We start from the raw sequence: 20,050 nt of genomic DNA, 5'->3' as shown, positions 1-20,050 counted from the left end.
GGCCACAGGCCATGGGCTCCTCATCTCCTGGGCACCGCTGGCTCATCACCACAAAAGAGGCATGGGCCACTGCCTCCCATCCGTGAGGACGTTCAGTGCAGATGGGGTGTCTTCTCGGTATCTATGAGGACCACGTGATGCCCTCGGGTCTCTGAGGCCGATTTCCACGCTGGAAATGTCTATGTTTCTCAGTTTCCTCCTGGGGATGCAGGCCCTGCCCAGCAGCTGTGCCGTGCTCCAATCTGGTTTGGTTTGGATTCACCTGCTGTGTGAACTCTGCCATCTGTGCTCTGATGTGTCATCAGGTCAGAGGAAGCATTCGAGTCAGAAACTGGAGCGTCTCATGGTAGAGTGAGTGTTGGGTTTCAGTCCAGATGAATCCAGCCCCGCATGGAACCAATGTGCCCCTCTGTTCCCCAGCCGTGTCCAGAGGGCAGCCCACAATTCCGCGTCACACAGGCTTCAGGATCCACTGTCACATGTGGACTCCAGTGTGACCCATCCCCAGCGACCCTAGGTCCATCCCCACGAGAACGTGGAGGCCCATGGCAGGTGACCCACACCCCCAGCCCACTCACTCCTGGGCTCCTGCAGCTTCAGAGCAGCAAAAGTCCTGAAGAAACGAGCCGCTCCAACTCTGGGATGTGCCCCCACAGTCCACACAGCAGGCAGCTCACACAGGACTCCCTGGTCAAGCTGTTCCATGGCCTGAAGTCCTCGTCTGATGCACACTGACAGCCACGGGCCGTGGATGTGGCTCAGGCAGGAATTCCAGACACACAGGATCAACAGGGGCCACACAAAGTAGCAAACCAACAGAACCGGGTCCATATGGCTGCTTTTCAGGCCTCTTAATTGGACATATACCAATAAAAAAGGGACAATTTAACCAATTCCTTCTCAGAGATGATGCTGAGTGACTGAACCACACAGAGAGAGTCCCAGCAATGGAATTAGAAGAATTGATGTCCCCTTGGACACCAGTATTCAGCATGCAAGATTCATATTCCAGCCACTGGGCCTGGTAGACAGAGGTGCCCCAGGTAGAAAGACGTGCCCCCAGGAAGACAGAGGTATCCCCGGAAGACAGAGGCATCCCAGGTAGACAGAGGTGTCCCAGGTAGACAGATGTGACCCAGGTAGACAGAGGTGTCCCAGGTAGACAGAGGTGTCCCAGGTAGACAGAAGTGGCCAGGGCTCATGGCACTGTCAAGGCCAGGGCATCTCGTCCTACAGAGCAGGGTCAGGTGTGGGTCCAGGAATGCCACTTCTGCATTCCTCTCAAGTCTGAATGGAGCAGGTGTTTGACGCCCCAGTGACCTGCAGAGAGCCCTCAGGTCAGAGCACATGAGAGGAGCACGGGCTGCTGACGATGTCGGGCTCATTCTCCAGCGAAGAAAAGAGTATTGTTCTAGTAGAAAAGCCATTGTTTGCCTTGCATTACTTTAAATTATTAGAGAAATTTAATAACGCAGTTATACGTCTTTTCTCTCCCATGAATGTTGTCTGGCTAAAAATCCAGAAATACCCACTTTCACTACAGGATCAGCTCAGACCTAACTGACACACATCATCACAGGAAGACCACTCTCTCCCATGATTTAAGGGTCAGAGTCCCATTTGTGTTGCCTCTGCATCGGCCCACTAGAAGGCCACCGGCAGTGCTGAGTGTCCCGCTCAGTGATGCTCCTCTCCTTTCTCTCTTGCTCCACCCGTGAGACGTCCCGTGGACCGTCGTGCAGCACAACAGCTCAGCCCTCACCAGGGTCAAGGGCGCAGACCAGAACAACCCCCACTGGGCAGTGTTCCAGTACGAGGCCAGCCTGGAGCAGCTGCAGGCCATCATCGCCCGTGCCAGGCACTGCCAGCAGATGCTGGAGTTCCACTGCAGGAGGTCTCGGCTCCGGGACCCACAAGGTAGGTGCCCACAATGTGCATAGGTCAGCAGCCTCTGCCAGCCCCTGCCAGCCCCTGCTAGCCCCTGCCAGCCCCTGCGAGCCCCACCTCCCTTGCTGAGGCGTAGGTGGAGGCAGCATGGAGTGCAGGTCTGGCTTGATCCAGGGGAAGATGCTTCCCTTTCTCCCTCATACCCAGACTGCTTCTCAATGCTGCTTTGGGCTGTGCCTTCCTTCCTTCTGATTACCTCACTGAGGCGCTGTTTCTTGTGTCTTCCTGGTCCTCACTGCTCTTCTCCTGCTCTGGCCTTGATTTTTCAAACCATCTACTGCTTCACTCTTTATGAAGGCATATGTCTTTCTGGACATGGCTTCTACCATGCATGCTCCTACTTGGGATACTCTCAGGCCCTCTGCACACCCCCTTCAGGGTCCCAGGACCAAACTCCACACTGGCTCATCAGCTCCCAGTTTCCCAGTGTGGATGCAGGGAGTGGAGACCACACAGCATTTATGACACAAGCTCATATTTGAATTTTGCAAATCAATCCTCTTTTCATCCATGAGGAAAATGGTAAGAAAGTGTATATAGCCTCAGATTAAAGCTAGTTCTCCTGAGAAAGAGCAGTTGCTGGTTGAAGGGAAGGATGACCAAGGGCTCCCGCTGGAGGGCCGGGCTTTCCCAGGCAGAACCTCTACCTCCCAGTCTCTATAGTACTTACCAATTTGAAAATGCAACCAGAGGCCCTTGGTGCTCTGACAACCTTTGGAGAGTCACTGTTGGTGGGAGAGAGAAGGGATATAGAAAACACACTTAGAAGACGCAGCCCGGTGATGTCATTTCTCCCTGGTTTGAAAGCCCAATGGTGAAATAATTAAAATTTTAAAAAGTGTTATCCAAATATCTATTAAATATTTTAAATGCCATTAGCCTCCTAGCAATGAGCTATCAGCTTAATTTGGAAGTAATTCATCTTAGATGCCTTCTTGCACATCTCTGTTCTGGCCACACAGGGAGGTGGTAGTGGCCACATATTTTCTTGGGAGCGGCTGTCTGTCCCAGGTGGAGAGATCCAAATCTGTCAGGGAGCGGGACGGACTACGGCACTGCCACACCCTGGGTGCTCAGAGTCTCTTGGTGGCCATGCAGCCACTCACCGGCACGGAGGAACGTCCACACAGCACCACCTTCCACCAGCCCCGTGGGTGCGCCTCCCAGGGCACCCTCACTCATCACTCCCTCCCGGGGATTGGGGCTGCTGGGGTTCGTGGAGATGTGGTCCGTCTCCTCCAGTGGCCTGAGTTGTAATATGGTGGCCGTGGGCTCTGGTCCCATGGGGGCGCCGCTGCTTAGGCTTTCAGATCAGAAGATGTGCTCGGCCCGGGGGAAGAGGGTTCACCCGTGGAGGTGTGACTGGCTGTTCAGCACAGTGATGCAGACAAGCCTCAGCAGGGACCAGCCCCACACAGTGCCCACAGGAGCCCACAGCCTGGACTCAGAGGGGAGTCCACAGCCTGAGCCTTGGAGAGGAAAGGAGAGAGAAGGAGCCTACTTCTGGACACCCACCCGTCTGTGCCGGGTTGTTTCCATCCAACAGGAATTCAGGTCCGCAGCAGGTGTCACTTCTAGTGTAGCTGCCAGTGTTTTAGCCCTCAGGACAGCTCACCTTTTAATCTAGTTCTCAAAGAAATCATGTAATTTGGCTGATTAAAACTTATTAATGCCATGATGGAGAGACTTGGGTACTTCTGTTTATTTTCAGTGCAATCAGTCTGATGTCGTTGGACAAACCTGAGCTGGGTTAGAATTGTCCCAGCAACACCATCCTGTTACAGCGCTAAGAACAGGTTCTTTTATGGTGCAGACTTGTTCTTGGCTGCCGGTTTCTTAGTAATGAGTCGTCTCAGGGAGGCAGGGCTTGGGGGCCAATCAGCAGTCACTTTCTCAAACCTGTCTTTCAGATGGAACACCTCTGAGTTGGTGGGTTGGAAGCACCCATGGGACACGCACTTACTGGGCAGGCTCCATGCCTGAGGCCCAGACGTGTGCTTGTGGACTAGCGGGGAACTGCGTTGACTCCCAGCATCTCTGCAACTGCGACGCAGACCAGGACGAATGGTGAATTGCATGTGATTTCCATCCACAAGACGGGCTTTCCTGTTGCTCAGAATGTGTATGTTCAGGGAGATGCTACACAAGCCAGGCCAGGGGTCAGGGGGAGGAAATCACACCCGAGAGGGTAAAAAAACATCTATGGTGATAAAATATGATACTGTTCATCTGAATGATTAAGATCAATGATTTGCTGGTTTGCTTTCTTTTCTTCACTTCCTGTTTCTTACTTCTAATGCCTTCATCTGGGGCAGGGACAGGCTCCCCCCCAACAAGGGCAGATCACCGATAACAAGCCCCAGGTACCCACCACCAGCCACCACCTCGAGATCGGCCTCAGGTGGTGGGCTGCTCCACCTGCTCACCCCTGCCCAGATTACTGCTATGAAAACCCACATATCACACCGTCTTACCCCCCAATATTCTGTTATCTTGATAAATCCACGGGACTCGCTAATATTTTTTGTTCAATATGACATCAGCCTCATTATCATTTCTAATGGTTTTGAATCCTGCCCCATGAAGTTCACTTAAGATGTATCTTTTTGACGGGACATAGTTTCTAAAATGTCCCTCTGAGACGAGGGACATGAAGCAGTCCCTGGTCAAACAGGTACAGGGAATGGTGCTCTGTGGGGGTGCTGCCTGGGGAAGCGGGCTGGGCCTGCATACCCCGGCTTGGAGAGCGAGTCCAAAATAATGGGATCACATCGCTGGTCAAATCAGGTTATGTTTAAAATCATATATATCACACGGAGATCACACTTTGGAAATACTAGCCTACGGAGTGCCACAGATGTGAAAATGGTCCTCCACATATGATATGGAAAAGCTGTTTCATGTTGATAGAACATCTGAAATTAGAAAATTGGTTACTTACACTTGAGGCTAAAGAACTTGCATGGCGTATTGATTTTTTAAATTTCTTTGTAAAGTGGAAAGGTTTTGAAATCTCTGGGATTCATGTTTCAAATGTATCCGCAATTTAAAAATACTCCCCTTAGCTCAAACGCTTCAGGTACCACATTTATACGCTACTCTGGGCACAGATCCTGGACACAGAATCACCTTTAAAGGAACAAAGTTTGATCTATGGGATCCATCTGGCTGTAGAATGTCTGTTACACTCAGGAATCAAGACAAAATCGGGATGCTGTGGAGTGGGGGAGTAAGGAGACGTTTCTGGCTACATGGCTCAGAGCAGGACCCTTGGCCATTAACGTGATGTAGGAGTGGAGGAGGCCTCTTGGGCAGGGGTGAATGGCTCTGACAGTCGGGGTCTGGGAAGGAGCAAGACTGAAAACTGAAGACCATCTATGGACAAGACATGGGGGTGAGACATGGTGGGGGCAGTGTATCTGTGGTCTCCTGTCAGTGATGAACAGGGTGTCCACCAGGGAGAAACCCCAGAAAGCTGCAAGACCTGGTGTCTTGTCCAGAGGGCATGAGCCCCCTTCTGCCTTCTGACCCCTGATGCCTTCCCTGTGGCCCCTGTGACTCATTCCCACTGGAAAGATGTTTCTGGATATGCAGCATCACTGATCCTTCTGGATATTGCCCCAAGATCCACTTGTAGAACCTCTGCTTCCTGTCTGCACGACGTGGAGTCACGGGGTTAGAGCCCCTGGGAGCAACAGTAACCCAGAGCCACAGACGGCGGGCCACCTGAGCACCTCACACCAGTGAACCAGGGGACAAAGGAGAGAGTTCCTTGTTCACAGCTGCAGAGGACTGTGTCTGACGTGCTGCGCTGTGCTGCCTCTATGCAACTGGGGTGGAGAGCACAGCCTAAATCCAAAGAATTCTCTGGTCTTCTCTGGCACCGACTCACCCAGGACATGGCAGTCACAGCAACCACAGCCTGGCAGGGGAGAGGCTGAGGTCAGAGCCTCAGGAAAGCCATATTCAAGACGCTTCAAGGTGGACAGCTCACCCAGGAGCAGCGCCCCAAGGCAGAGGAGTGCCCACGGTGGGTGGTACGAGGGGGGCTGGTACGTGCGACTTGAGATCTCAGAGCCAACAGCAGGGCGGAGGGCTTGGCCCACTGGGAACACTACCGGCCACCGCCCTGGAGAGTCAATCACAAGACAGAAAGGAGCCGATGTGGTCACAGGGGATCAGTGCAGTGCAAGGGATGGGCTGTAGCAAGCGCCCCGCCCAGGGCCCCCAGATGCTTTGTGCCTGCCCCAGACACCTCCCTTCCCTCTACCTGGGGGCAGTCATGGACTTCAAGGATGTGCTTGGCCTAAGCAAGCCACGCTGATGCTCCAGAGGGCTGACGCATCCAGCATGCCCACCATTAGTCCGAGGGACAAGGCGTGAGTGGGCAGTCTTCACACTACGGTTGCAATGTGTCTGTTAGTCTGAAATTCGTAAAATGAAAGATTAAAAATCTGTAAATGAACTCAGGGGGGTGGGTGTGTGTGTGTTTGTGTGTGTGTGCATGGGTGTGAGTTGGCAAGCTAATTCTCTGATTTAAATGGAAAGAAAAGCATCAAAAAGAGTCAAGACCATGTTGAAGAACAAAGCTAGAGGGCCTTTCCTACTGGGTCTGAAGAGAATGTGATATTGGGGCAAAGACAGAGGGACAGTTACATGACAGGACAGGGGAAAATCCAGGTACAGAAAGGATGGTCCTTTTTTTTTTTTTTAAGATTTTATTTATTTGACAGAGAGAGATCACAAGTAGGCAGAGAAGCAGGCAGAGAGAGAGGGAAGCAGGCTCCCTGCTGAGCAGAGAGCCCGATGTGGGGCTCGATCCCAGGACCCTGAGATCATGACCAGAGCTGAAGGCAGAGGCTTTAGCCCACTGAGCCACCCAGACGCCCCAAGGATGGTCCTTTTAATAGAGCTGAGTCAATTAGATAGCCATATGAATAAATTAAATTTTGGCCTTTATTTCACACTACACAAAAACCAATTCCAGTCAGATTTCAGATCAAATATCAAAGATGAAAAAGTAGATTTTAAAAGAAAACATAGCCGAGGATCTTCCAAAACCAAATCTCCAAAGGGTAACATTCTACATTTTCATTTTCACGTGTGCCCTAATCTCTCTCTCTCTAGCTCTCTCTCTCTCTCACGCACGCACACAATTTATTTATTTATTAATATCATTGTGGGCTTTTGAATTTTTACTTAATTCACTGTGTTATAACCCTTTCCTGCCATTTTTAAATTTCATGCTTAATTTTTTCTAGATTTGACCAGTGGGAGTCATTTCAAGCTATGCCCTTTTAATATGTTAATATGTGTCTATTCTTTAGCATTTTCTTACTTTTGGCACAATACGAGATGCCAAACTCGTACTTTCTCTGCTGCAGCTTTGGAATCGCCATTTCTACAAGCTCTGGTTCCTTTTAGGAAAAAATGGTACTTGGGTATCAGTACTTGGAATTAGGTGTGCTCAGTACTACTGGAATGTCTTAGAATGCATGAGCTCACCAATCCCATTACACTGCCATGGGATAAATTCTAACCATACTCTTTCCGTAATTGTAACTCCCTTTCCAACAACAAGGAGCCTGGTCCTCGTTTTCTACAAAGCATGTACTTCTATTTTCAGTCTTGGAATTTGCAAAAAGTGGTATCGGAATCACTAACCCATAACTTGAGGTGGGGGGTGGAGGAGAAAGACAGAGAGGAAGCCTACTGATAAAGCTAACATTTCCTTAAAGGTCTGGGGTTTTCTTTTCCTTCCTTCCTTCCTTCTTTCCTCCCCCCCCCCTTTTCTTTCTTGACTTCAGGTAGATCATTTAGCACACGTAGTGTAAAAATAGTCACAGACTAGTTCTTGGTCCCTCCTTCAGTGTAGCTATGCTATAAATGGTTATCTGTGATTTGTTTCATTCATTTATGTTTGTATTTCATTTTAAGTTATTCCCATCCTTGTTAACGCTATTGCATTATTTGTTTTATTCCGAGTGTTCTAGCTTAGTAGGTGAAAATATGACGGTTCTAAAAGTAAACTGAACAAAGTTTTCATCTTTGTGTATATCCCCATCCCCTTCCCCACCTCCGTCTCTATCTCCGTCCCCACCTCCATCCTCATCTCCACACGGCTGGCCCTGCTCCTGCAGATTCAGGGCACTAGCTGCTCATCAGAGCCTCCACAGTCTATAAATCAGAAACCCACACAGAACTGATGCCCCAGAGTGCCTGGGTGGTTCAGTGGGTTAAGCGGCTCTGGTTGTGATCTCAGGATCCTGGGATCGAGGCTCACATTGGGCTCTCTGTTTGGTGGGTGGGGAGCTTGTTTACACCTTTGTTTCTGCCTCCCTCTCTGCCTACTTGTGATCTCTCTTTTTCTCTCTCTCTGTCTCTGTCAAATAAATAAATAAAATTAAAAAAAAAAAAAAAGAAGAAGAAGAGGAACTGATGTCCCTTCTGATAACAGGAGGGTACTGCAGAAACTGAGCACAGCCCTCTGGTGCTGGAGAAACGGGACCGGCCAGGAGGGGCTGGTGCCTGCCTCGCACCATCCCCAGAGACATTGCTGTGTCTCCACTGCATGCTCACTCTGCAGAGCACGGTGACAGCCAGGCATCCTTGCCATGTCTCCTGGATGGAGGGCAGGAACTACACATGCCCCTGTGCCTCGTCAGGGCGTGAGCAGAGGGCACGTTTCCCAAGCACCTTCCCACACGCGGTCTCATGGACCACAGTTAAGACAACATTGCACCCAATTTTATCCCCAAATTGGTTTCAAATAAGTTTTAAAAATTATAAAATCAGTAAGGAGGGACAAAATAAAAACAAGGTTGTTATTAAAAAGCAACAATAATGAAAATAAAGTTCTGAGCAAAAAAAGTTTGTATTTACATGTTGTATAGAATATTTTGTATTGCTAATAGGTAATACACCAAATGTAGTGACTTCCCCTGATACCTAATACCACAGAAGACATAAAAACTTCATGCGAGTCCTGTGCTGGCACTATATTTAGAACAGTTAGCTGTTTCATCAGGTCGGAATGTGACCTCAGCTGTGCCCAGATGACCCCACTTTTGAATCTGCCACCTGCCCCCTGTGAGGCCAGTGGTGTGGGCACTGTCCGTGCTTGCAAACCCAGTAAGGGTCATGCGTCAACATTTGGTGGCTGAGCCTATGCACTGGCCCCATGCGGCATCAGTGGGTGTTTTCTCCCCCAGGACCAACGATACAGGTGTGCTGTCCTACAAGGAGCACCTGCCCGTGACACGCATCGTGGTGGCCGATGCAGCCCGTCCAAGCTCTGCTGCAGCCTACAGACTGGGGCCTCTGCTGTGCCAGGGGGACCGTAAGTAAGGTCCACGGGGCCTCTTTCCTGGGGGCAGCTGGTCAGCAGGACAGTGAGGGAGCTGCAGTGTGCTGAGCTGTTGCTTCCCGCTGGGGTGCCGATGAAGAAGTTGTGTCCCTTTGCAGACAGGGAAAGCATTAATGCTGTGTCGCTCTTACTCAATGATACAAACCATCACTAGGGAGCGTGGTGGCAGGCCTGCGGCCAGGAAGCTTCAGAGCCCATCCACTCAGAGCCGCCAAGGGCTCCCAGAGAAGGCTCTCTTCGCGGTTCAGGATTATCGTGAGACTCCTGCGAATTTCCTCTGTTCATTCCATTTCTCAGTTAGGGTTTTAGTCTGGGTGCAGGCAAGGAAGACAGTGGTCGTGTTTGAGCCCTGCAGCCTTGGGGACTGCTGCCAGATGCTAGGTGGGAGTCAGGTCGGGGCACAGGCCTTCGGAAAAGAATTTGAGAGCTGTTGTGTGTGTCGCTCATTGTTCTTGGTTTCATCAGGTTTGGGGAGAAATTCGTTCTGTGCTCCACTCCATCCCACCATCTGTACTCAAAGTCCGTGGGCATTTTACCTACGGGAAAAGAGGTGGTCTTCGTTTTCTGACGACCTAAACTGCAGAGCCATTTTAAAATCTTTGACATCGGCATTCTGCAACCCATTTCATTCAATTAATTTTTCAGATAATTTATTCCATTAAAATGTTAAATGTGATCTGAACATCTGCCTTGGTGCTACTGCCAAAGACATGCAGTTAGGAAGCCTTGTTCTCAGCGTTCTGTGGTCGGACAAGCTGTTACTGAGCCCTGCAATTGGCTCCTCATTTTGTCAGCAGTGGTTGGAGCAGCCGTCTGGGGCTCGAAGCTGCACAGGGCACATTAATATTCAAGGCATGCACAGCAGTAAGCAGCCCATGGCAGAGGATAGGCTCACAAGACAAGGAATGATTTCGTTAATTTCTCCTCCATTTGGCACTGCTCCATCAAAACCATTCTGGGTGCAGGTGCACTGATCCCATTTTCAGAGATCCTGGACAACAGCCTCTACCGGCCTCCACAGCGCAGGTCCCAACAAGGGTCCGGGCACGTCGACAATTTTTAAATGCTTACGGCTGCTGATTGCCTAGCTTTCCTTTGGATTCGATTCTCTGATTTCCCTGGCCACCCCTCCCCACCCTCCCCCTCCTCCATCTTCCTTCCCCACTCCCATTTGATCCACAAATTACATGAGCAGAATTATGGGAAGACACATTATGAAACCAAAACGAAAAGAGCATCCTGCCTGCTCACAGGCCAAAGAAGAGAGGAAATATTATCCAGTCAGTCAGATAACGATGGAGTGTGGCCAGTGGTGCATCTGGGTGCAAGACAGAAGGCCATCACTGTCCTCCCGGGGCAACAGAGAGAGAATAAGTCCATGCACACACGTGTGATGACGCATGCACACAATGGGGAGAAGGCAGGACACAGAGTGGGGGTTCAGGAGGCCTCCCTGGAAAGGACCCACTGATGAAGACCAGCAGGACCAGGAACATGCACCAGTGCAGGGAAAGCATCCTGAGCAGAGTGGGTGGATGGTTGCTGGCCCAGGGTCCTGGCTGCGTCAGAGAGCCACAAGGGGAATTTGCTTAAAGGTAGATGCAGATTGATGTGAGCTGTGAGCAAATTCAAGGTAGCCAAGGGCGGGGTCCAGACAGCAAAGGATGGAGCTGCCATGGATGACATGGGCTATTCTGGCCTGGTGACATGAACAGGCTGGTCCAGATGTCTGTGGGGTGAACACAGACAGGCAAGACGGAGGGCCTTGGCCCTGCTCACATGGTGTCCCTGGAGAGGCTGCCCACTATCTGTGGGATTCGTGTGAGGACAGGTCTCCTGGATGGTGCATGTCCAGAGAGAAGGGAAGAGGTCCAGGACAGAGCCCTGCAGAGGTCAGGGGATGGAGGGCAGCCTGGCAATTCTGGGCAGACACTGCCCGAGGGAGGAAGCCCAGAGACTGGGAAATGTGCAGGGAAGAGGCTGACAGCACAGGAAGGTGGGAGTGGCTGTCAGACCTCCTGGGCCCCAGCCCCACTCAGCCACAGCACTTCCATCCCAGATATGCAAGAATTCATGGCAGATGGTGCATGCAGAAAACTATGGGAGCATCACAGCAAGTTACTTACGTTTTCTCTTGCCCCTAAACTAGGGTGGGAGGGCTGGCGAACCTCTGGGCCCGAGGTTACTTCTTTCTACCTGCATTGGACCTGCTGGATCCAACTGCCCTTAAAGTAAACATGTCTGTGCTGTAGATAGTAAAGAACCTGTTGTATCTTAGGAACACCAGTAAGCTTCGTAGCAGCTGCCAACATTAGGGGAGTTTCCCACAGACCCAGAAGGGAACGCAGGCACTGAAGCCTGAGGTGGCTTCTCAGTCTGCTTGCCGTGTGAATAGCTGTAGGAGTAATTCTTACTTCTGTGAGCTCCTTGAATGTCTGCAGGTGCCTCCCCGACACGGGGCAACAGGTCTCCTGCACAGATGCGTGTGATGAGCTGTGTTCCCTTCCAGCTGGCCTAAAACCAGAACTGTCCTTATAGCCAGCCCCATGGTTCACTGTTTTCATGTGCATTTTCCTTTATATTTGATCCCAATTGTTACTTTCAAAAACATTACAGATTTCAAGAGGAGCCACTGAAGTATTGGATGGACACATAAGGGTTTATGTCCCAAAGCTGAAGCAGTAACCCTTAGTGTTTTCTCCTTAAGAAGCTGTGTTTAACAGTCTCTTAAATGATCAGAAAGATGGATTTGGCTAGAAAAATCTCAGTCAGTTTAGCAATTTTGTAATTTATACTTCCACTTTTGAGGAGCAGACTTTTTATTTTCATATACTTTTAATTTTTAAAGTAAACATCTTTGTTTTATAAAAACAGTGTCCCTTTAACATGGTCTCTATTCCTTTTTAAGTAATAATTATTGGGATAATTTATTAATAGGTCAAATAAAAGCTTAGAAAAGAAAATATTTATGAAATCAGCCTTAACCCAGTCAGGCTAACAGAGCTGATTTCCCTGACTGGGCAGTGTCTGTCTATACAGCCATATTTCTCACACATGTGTGCACAGGACACACACACTGTCTACAGATACACAGTCCATGTGTTACATTGTATATATAGTAATGTTACATATATAATATATACAGTACATTTTGTATACGTATCTATATTAAAAACATATGTAATGCTACATCTCTTTCTTATGTAAGTAACCATTCTATATCACACAGGTGCACCCGCACACACCCATCTATATGCACATGAGATAAAGGTTGCCTTCAAGCAGGCCTGTTATCAGATCCCTACCTTTAAGGTCCATATGATAATGTGACTCTTTCCTGGGTGGCCCACAGCCCTTCCTGTCAGACCCCCCAGAGCAGGGCCCACGTAGGTCTGCTCCTACAGAACTCATGGCTCCCACCCGTGAGTTCCTGGACCCCGACTTCACACCCAAGGCACAGAGGACCCAGGCCCCTGAGGGTGCAGGCGATAGATGGGCACTGGGTCACCTTGTCCAGTTCCACCAACAAGAGCTCGGTGACCAAATAGTGTCCGTATTAGTTCAAAGGCTTCAGCCACATAGAAGATGAGAGGTGCCCCCCCTCCGACTCACTCATTGCAGAAACGTGTAGCCCACAGGAAACAGATTCTAGCCTACTAGATTAAACCAGTCCCCAGAGCTTCCCTTTGGTCTACTTACAAAACTGAAATGAAATGAAAGATATGCTTTTGTTGTTGTTTTTTCAGGTATAGCATTCAGTGATTAATCACTTACGTACAACACCAAGTGCTCCTCATGACAAGTGCCCCTCTTAATGCCCATCCCCCATCTAGCCCATCGCCCATCCCCTGCCCACCTCCCTCCAGCAGGCCCGTTTGTCCTCTGTTGTTAAGAGTCTGTTTTGTGGTTTGCCTCTTTTTTATTCCCCTATGTTCATCCGTTTTGTTCCTTAAATTCCACACACGTGTGAAATCATGTGATATTTCTCTTTCCCTGATTGACTTACTTCACTCACCATAACACCATCCATGTCATTGCAAACGGCAAGATTCCATCCTTTCTGACGGCTGCGTAAATACTGTATGTTTACACCACGTCTTCTTTATCCGTTCATCTGTGGATGGACATGTGGGCTCTTTCCATAATTTGACTATTGTTGATACTGATGCTGTGAACATGGGGATGCAGGTACCCCCTTGAATAGTGACTCAAGATAAACCTTTAAAACCGTTTTCTCTAATTTGGGATTTTAAGCCCAAACATTCTTAATGACCAGTCAGCTCGTGTTTGGGAAGAGTCCTTCTTTTCTCTTTGGTTCTGTCCTAAGTCTCCTTCATGAACCAGACCAGGACCTGCCCCTGGGAAGAACTGTGCAGAGGAAAACTTACCTCACCTTACCTAATTATCCTCTAGAAAAACAAAACATTCCCAAAATGCATCTCCACAGAAAGCTAGCAAAGGGGCTGTTGGCTCCACATGAGTCCCAGGAAAACCTGAGAACTGACATCTTGATTTGCCCCCCACCCCCAGCCAGAAAGCCACAAAGCAGACCAGCTTGGCAGGAGGTGATGCTGGCTAGAGACACACAGTGCAGAGGCTAGCCAGGACTGCGTCTGTCCTCTGGACATGGAGTGGAGAGGTATTTGAGGTGGCTGTTTTCTGACCATGCATGAGCTTATGCTCCAGGAAAAGTGATTCAGACGTGAGTGCTGTCAGGTATGGGGCCTCAGAGCCGGGATGCAGGGTCATCACGGCCCAGGCTGTGCACCATGCCCAACCTCAGGTTCAATAAGAGGCAACCCCAGCAAGAGGGAGGCCAGGACATACAAACTCAGAAGAAAAGTGCGGAGGAGCCCAACCAGAGGGTGGCTCCAAGTCACACTGCATCACAGGATCACATGTTTTTGAAAGTTCATTTCCATCAAAGAGCTAATCCTTGGGAAGAAGCTTTTTATCTTTGAGAGGTTTTAGTTTCTTTATTTTTCATTGACTTTGAGCGATAGGAGATGCTGTGGCAAAAACCAGTGTGGGTGGTTACTTTCCACCCATCTTATCAGGACTCAGGGGAAAATGCTTGTCTGGGAGCAGGCTTGGTAGAGCGTCTCCCCCTCTCCGTCCAGTCAAGATGGGAGTGCGCATTCTGGGGAACGAGCCTGGTGAGGCTGGAACAGTTTGGACCAGCTGAGTCCCTGGGGTTATGATGGGCATCTCTTTGGATTTCTGCAGGATTTTTTTCAAACTCAGCTATGAACATGCTTAACATTCCAAATGATGAGTTAAGGTCTGATGATAAACTGTGGAGAATGTTATCAGAGTGACTTGCCTGGACGCAGAGGAGACATCCCTAATGGGTGGTGTGTTTGTAAGGCACTCTCTCCTGCCCCACGAGGAGAGGGTCTTCATGGATCCCCACTCCCACTGAGCTCTCAGCTCAGGCATCTTGTGGGCACGCTCAGGAAAAGGCAGCCAGGACAGCAAACACAGCTTTGAAAGTATGACCTTTCCCTTCTGTCTCCTAGGATCCTTCTGGAACTCAGCTTCCTTCCACACAGAAACCTCATACCTTCACTTCCCCACTATACATGCAGAGCTCAGCGCCGATGTGTCCTTCTTTTTTAAGACGAGAGCTTCATCTGGGGTGTTCTTAGAGAACCTGGGGATTACAGACTTCATCAGCTTGGAGCTACGCTGTAAGTTTCCAGAAAACTCTGTGGGGCCCCTTGTCACTGATCAAGGAGGCCTGGACGCACCTTGTCCCTCCATCCACCAGCTCCAGCCTGAGACTCGGGTCCAGTCCTGCAGGTCTGTGCCCTCTGCCCAGCGGGAGCAGTGGTGCACATGACAGCCAGCGGAAGCACCAGTCCACAGAGGGTCCAGTCTGAGAAACACTCATCCAGGAGCAGACAGGGTTCGAGCTCAGCTAACTCCGCCACAGGGTGTTCAGCAGACCCCCAAGCAGCCTGCCGCAGACATCCGTGCACCCCCAGCTTGCTCACGTTATAAAATGTGTGAAGGTCTGGACCAAGTTCTACACAAAATCCAGATGTTTTATAGTTTTTCTACACATGCAATTATGGTTTCAATCTGGCACAAATCGAAGTGAATTAACACATTCTGAATCATATTTTTAAAAATCATTATTTTCTCAAGTACGAGATCCCTTTGCCCTCTGGTCTACCTGGAAACATACTCTACTACCCGTGGTTGGAGGGAGGGTCGCTCCCCTGTGTCCCCAAGGCCCCTCTGGGAAACGGCTTCCACCCTCCTGTGTGTTGTGTTTCCAGCCCCAAGAGAAGTGGCCTTTTCCTTTGATGTCGGGAACGGGCCCTGTGAGGTCACAGTGCGGGCACCCGGCCCCCTCAATGACGACCGGTGGCACCTGGTCCGGGCCGAGAGGAACATCAAGGAAGCCTGGCTGCAGGTGGACCTGCTCCCACCCAGAACACACACAGCCCCCGAAGACGGGCACATGCGACTGCAGCTCAACAGCCAGCTCTTTGTGGGTGAGTGTAACCCGGCACCCTTCCCAAGCCTGAGGTGTATGCAGTGGGGTGGATGACTCCAAGGAAAGGGGACAGGTGAGGCAGGGGTGGGACAGTAGCTCTGCACCAGCCCCCACTTCCGTTAGCCCCATCGGGCAGATCCAGGCTCCAGCAGCCGGGTTGCTCATGCTGGACGCTGACCTCCTGGCATAGCAGGTGCCAACTCGCTGCCCCGGGGTGTGAGGCACTGACCTCCCTTAGTCTGACTCCCAAGGGACAAGCAGCGGGCACTGCTCTGGCCACTTCGTGCCCAGCAGTGAGGCAAACATCAGCGGCTCCCACTTCTAAATGGTGTGTCCCCGCCCGGGGGCCCCCCGGAAACAGCGAGAGGGCCAGGAGGGTCAGCCACCACCCCACACACCTTGACACCCCCACCCCATCAGTGGGCATCGTGGTCTCCTCCCCGACCCCTTCAGCCCCCACTGGCATCACTCCGCTCAAACCCTGTGGGGCTGCCACTGCTCTGGCCGCTTGGTTTTCCTTTTCCCGTGTGTTGTTCAGGAACGGCTTCACTGGGATTGGGGCATCAGTAAGACAGAGGGATTAGCCCTTCTGTGACCACTCTACGCATTTCAAATGAATAAGGATACTGTTTATTTATTACAAACTCTGATAAATGAAAAATAATCTCCAACTATTAATGAAATATCAACCAGTCTCAGTTTGAAGCAGATTCCCAGGATCCCTACAAACTGCCTCATTGTCTTACAGGCTCCTACCCAAAAGAGGAAGCTTACTCTGATGTTTCACAAACACAGTTTTTCCTATTTTCTGTATAATTGTTTTGCTCTTTTCTACTTTTTTTTCAACGTGGGGATTGAATACCCAGGCTTCAGATCAAGACCTGAGCTGAAAAGGGAGTTGGGGGACGTTGGAGGGGATGATAAACCATGAGAGACTGTGCACGCTGAGGAACTAACTGAGGGTTTTGGAGTGGGGGCAGGTGGGAGGTTGGGTGACCCTGGTGGTGGGTATTGTGGAGGCCATGTATTGCATGGGGCACTGGGTGTAGTGCACAAACAATGAATTCTGGAACACTGCAAAGAAATTTAGAAAGTAAACAAAAATTAAAAAAAAAAGACCTCAGCTGAGATCCAGCTGGTCGCTTAACGGACAGAGCCAGCCAGGTGCCACTACCATTTTATGTTATTGGAGATATATTTATTGAAATTTCTATGCCTAAGGCACTGTACTAGACTCCTGAACTGTGGTCACTTGGCCAAACTTGAACAACATTTATAAAGATTTTTTTTAATTGAGTAAATATAAATAAGACATAAAACCCCTCAAATATCATGGGATATTTTCACTTCTTATGTTTTGTTTCTAGTGATTGAAATTTCTTTTATGTCCCATTTGTTACACTGGGTTAGTTAATCCTAAATCTTTGAAGCACTGATTAGTGTTCGAAGGCAAGATCTCAGACATGGTTCTGCGCCAGTGTCTGACCTCCAGAAGTTGCCGTGCTGTAGTAGGCTGTTTTCAAAGAATTTAAAACATCGGAAATAGCCTGAGAACATTGAACAATGGAGACACATGGTCTTCAGCCCTCTGTGCACAGTCTGCCCCGGGCTTTCTTGCACTGTGTCCTGTCCGTCCCACTGGGACTGTTTCAGGGAGGGTAAGCCTCACACTGTGCAAACACGCCAGCCCCGACCATCAGTGGCTGGGGCACTTTTCTGGGAAAACAGAAGCTATTCTCCACACAGAGTCAGTTCCTTCCACGTGCCGTCCCACGTGTGATCCAGCCCAGGAGGGGAGCCTCTGGAGACAGCACGGTGCTGTGTCCAGATATCTCTGCTCCACCCGCTGCTTTGCCTCCTACTGCTCTGGGCAGTTGCCATTGGTACATGCATTTTGGAGACCTCGATCTCTTCAGAATCCCTTAGTGGAAAGCAGTCTCATGTCTGAGCTTGATTCTTTAATGCAAATAACTGTAGGTATTGATTATGGGAGGTTAATTACATAAGCACAATATACACATTTTTGAAAACGTTTTCTCAAAATGCAATTTATTTCTAGATTGTGAAGTAAGAGAAATTTGATCTTCATTTTAGGAACTCATTTTCTTACCTACTTTGATCAGAAAAATAAAAGGTGGGCTGCGGTATAAATAAAATTTCGGGATTTCTGAAACAATTGAGCAGAAGGATTTAATCTCTAGTTCTACGATTTATCAAATAATATCCTCCCGATATATTTCAACTTTTGACTTTGTTTGCCCATTTGAAGATCTAACCTCTTAAAAATGTTAAGGATACAAAACGTGTTGTTAGCTCTAGATCGCTAGAATTTATTCATCTCTCATAACTGAAACTTGGTGTTTTCAACCAGTAACCCCCCATTTCCTCCCCCATCCCCCCCTTGGGGCTCTGATGGCCACTACACTACACTCTGTTTCCATGAGTTTGATGATTCTGGGTTCCACATATGAATGAGATGAGAGAGCATTTGTTTTTCTCTTTTGTATCTCATTTAGTATAATGTCCTCCACACCCACTCACGCTCTTACAAATGACAGGATTTCCTTCTTTTTTAAGGTTGAATAATATACCACATTTGCATATCTAATGTGAGGTATTTATGGACATTTCTGTTGTTTTCCTATTTTGGCTGCTGCAATAAACATGGGCGTGCAGGTATGTCCTCAAGATACTGAGTTCAGTTCCTTTGGATATATGCAGAGAAGAGTAATTAACGGGTCATATGGTAATTCTATTTTTAACTTTCGAGGAAACTCCCTACTGTCTTCCACAGTGGCTGCACCAGTTTGCCTTCCTACCAACAGTGTCCCCTTTCTCCACATCCTCCCCAGTATCTGTTAGCTCTGTCCTTTCAGTAAAACCCACTCTAACAGTTGTGAGGTGATAAACCACTATGGCTTTGCTCTGCACGTCCCTGGTCATAAGTGGTGCGGCGCTCCTTCTCATGTACATGCTGGCTGTCTGCATGCCTTCTTGGAGAAAGGTCTGTTCAGAGCCTTTGCCCATATATACTCAGGTGATTTTGGTTTTATGCTATTAAGTTGTAGAAGTTCCTTATATATTTTGCATATTAACCCTACACCATATATGTGTTACAAATATTTGCTCCCAGTCTGTAGGCTGCTTTTTCAATTTGTTGGTTGTTTCCTTTGCTGGGCAGAAGCTTTTTAGTTTGATTGTTTTTCTTTTAATGTTTGTGTTTTTGGTGTCCTACAAAAATATCATTGCCAAGACAGAGGCCAAGGGTTTTTTTTACCTATGTTTTTTTCTAGGTGTTTTATAGTTTCAGATCTTACATTTAAGTCTTCAATACATTTTGAGTTGATTTTTGTTTATGGTGTAAGGTAAGAGTCCAACTACATGTTATTTGTTTTTTGTGGGTTTTTTTGCACATGGATCCAGTTTCCCAACACCATTTATTAAAGAGCTTATCCTTTCCTCATTTGTATTCTTGGTGCCCTGTTGAAGATTATTTGAGTGCGTATGATTTGTGTGAGTTTAATTCTGGGCTCTCTATTCTGCTGCACTGGTCTTTTTACTTCTCTTTATGCCCATAACCTTTGATGATCCCTGTGGCTTTGTCACATAATTTGAAATCAGAAGGCATGATCTAAAGATTGCATTGGAGTCCTTTGGGGTATGGAAGATTTTTTGGATTTTTTTTTTCTCTTTGTGAAAATGCCAGTGGGATTCTGGTAGAGACTGCATCTGATCTGTAGATTGCTTTGGGTGGTAAAAATGTTTTGCCATTTCCTCTCCCAGTTCATGAACGTGGGCTATCACCCCCTTTAGCTATGTTTCCTCACAAATAGTGTTGGCAAACGCTGAGGTCAATGCTCTGGCGGGGCCCTCTGAAGACCTGCCGAGTTCACTGGGGAGACAAGCAACATCGGCCCCCAAACTCCCCAGGCAGAAAGCTGGAGTGATGGGAGAGCTTGACGTGTTATTTTCTCATGCCCGGAACTGACTGCCATTTATGTCCACGCGCCCAGTGCCTTCAGAACTGTTGCTTAACATTGTTCTGGTTCTTTAAGTTATTTTCAAGGTGGGAGAGCAAATCCAGTCCCATTATTCCACTCTTGCTGTAAAAGGACGTCTGGGGTTTTATGCTTAAAAAGATTCTTATGTTTTAGCTAATCATATCAATGTCCACCACATTCCATTATCATCATTACAACATATTGATGTTTTATTACGTCCCGCTCTATATT

General features: G+C 48.7%; 1 protein-coding gene across 1 annotated transcript in view; it reads left to right on the top strand.

Moving 5' to 3' along the window:
* LOC116597576 (contactin-associated protein-like 4) overlaps positions 1-20,050 on the top strand; it is a 132,232-nt gene that overhangs the window by 88,869 nt on the left and 23,313 nt on the right. The window contains exons 13-17 of the mRNA XM_032355501.1: positions 1,720-1,917; positions 3,858-4,014; positions 9,159-9,286; positions 14,833-15,003; positions 15,598-15,816. Coding sequence (XP_032211392.1) covers positions 1,720-1,917; positions 3,858-4,014; positions 9,159-9,286; positions 14,833-15,003; positions 15,598-15,816 — 873 coding nt within the window. The remainder of the gene's footprint in view (positions 1-1,719; positions 1,918-3,857; positions 4,015-9,158; positions 9,287-14,832; positions 15,004-15,597; positions 15,817-20,050) is intronic.

The sequence above is a fragment of the Mustela erminea genome, chromosome 8 (genome assembly GCF_009829155.1).
Source record: "Mustela erminea isolate mMusErm1 chromosome 8, mMusErm1.Pri, whole genome shotgun sequence".
Classification (NCBI taxonomy): Eukaryota; Metazoa; Chordata; class Mammalia; order Carnivora; family Mustelidae; genus Mustela; species Mustela erminea.
Note: the sequence above shows the minus strand (reverse complement) of the source record. Positions and strands in the feature narration are given on the sequence as shown.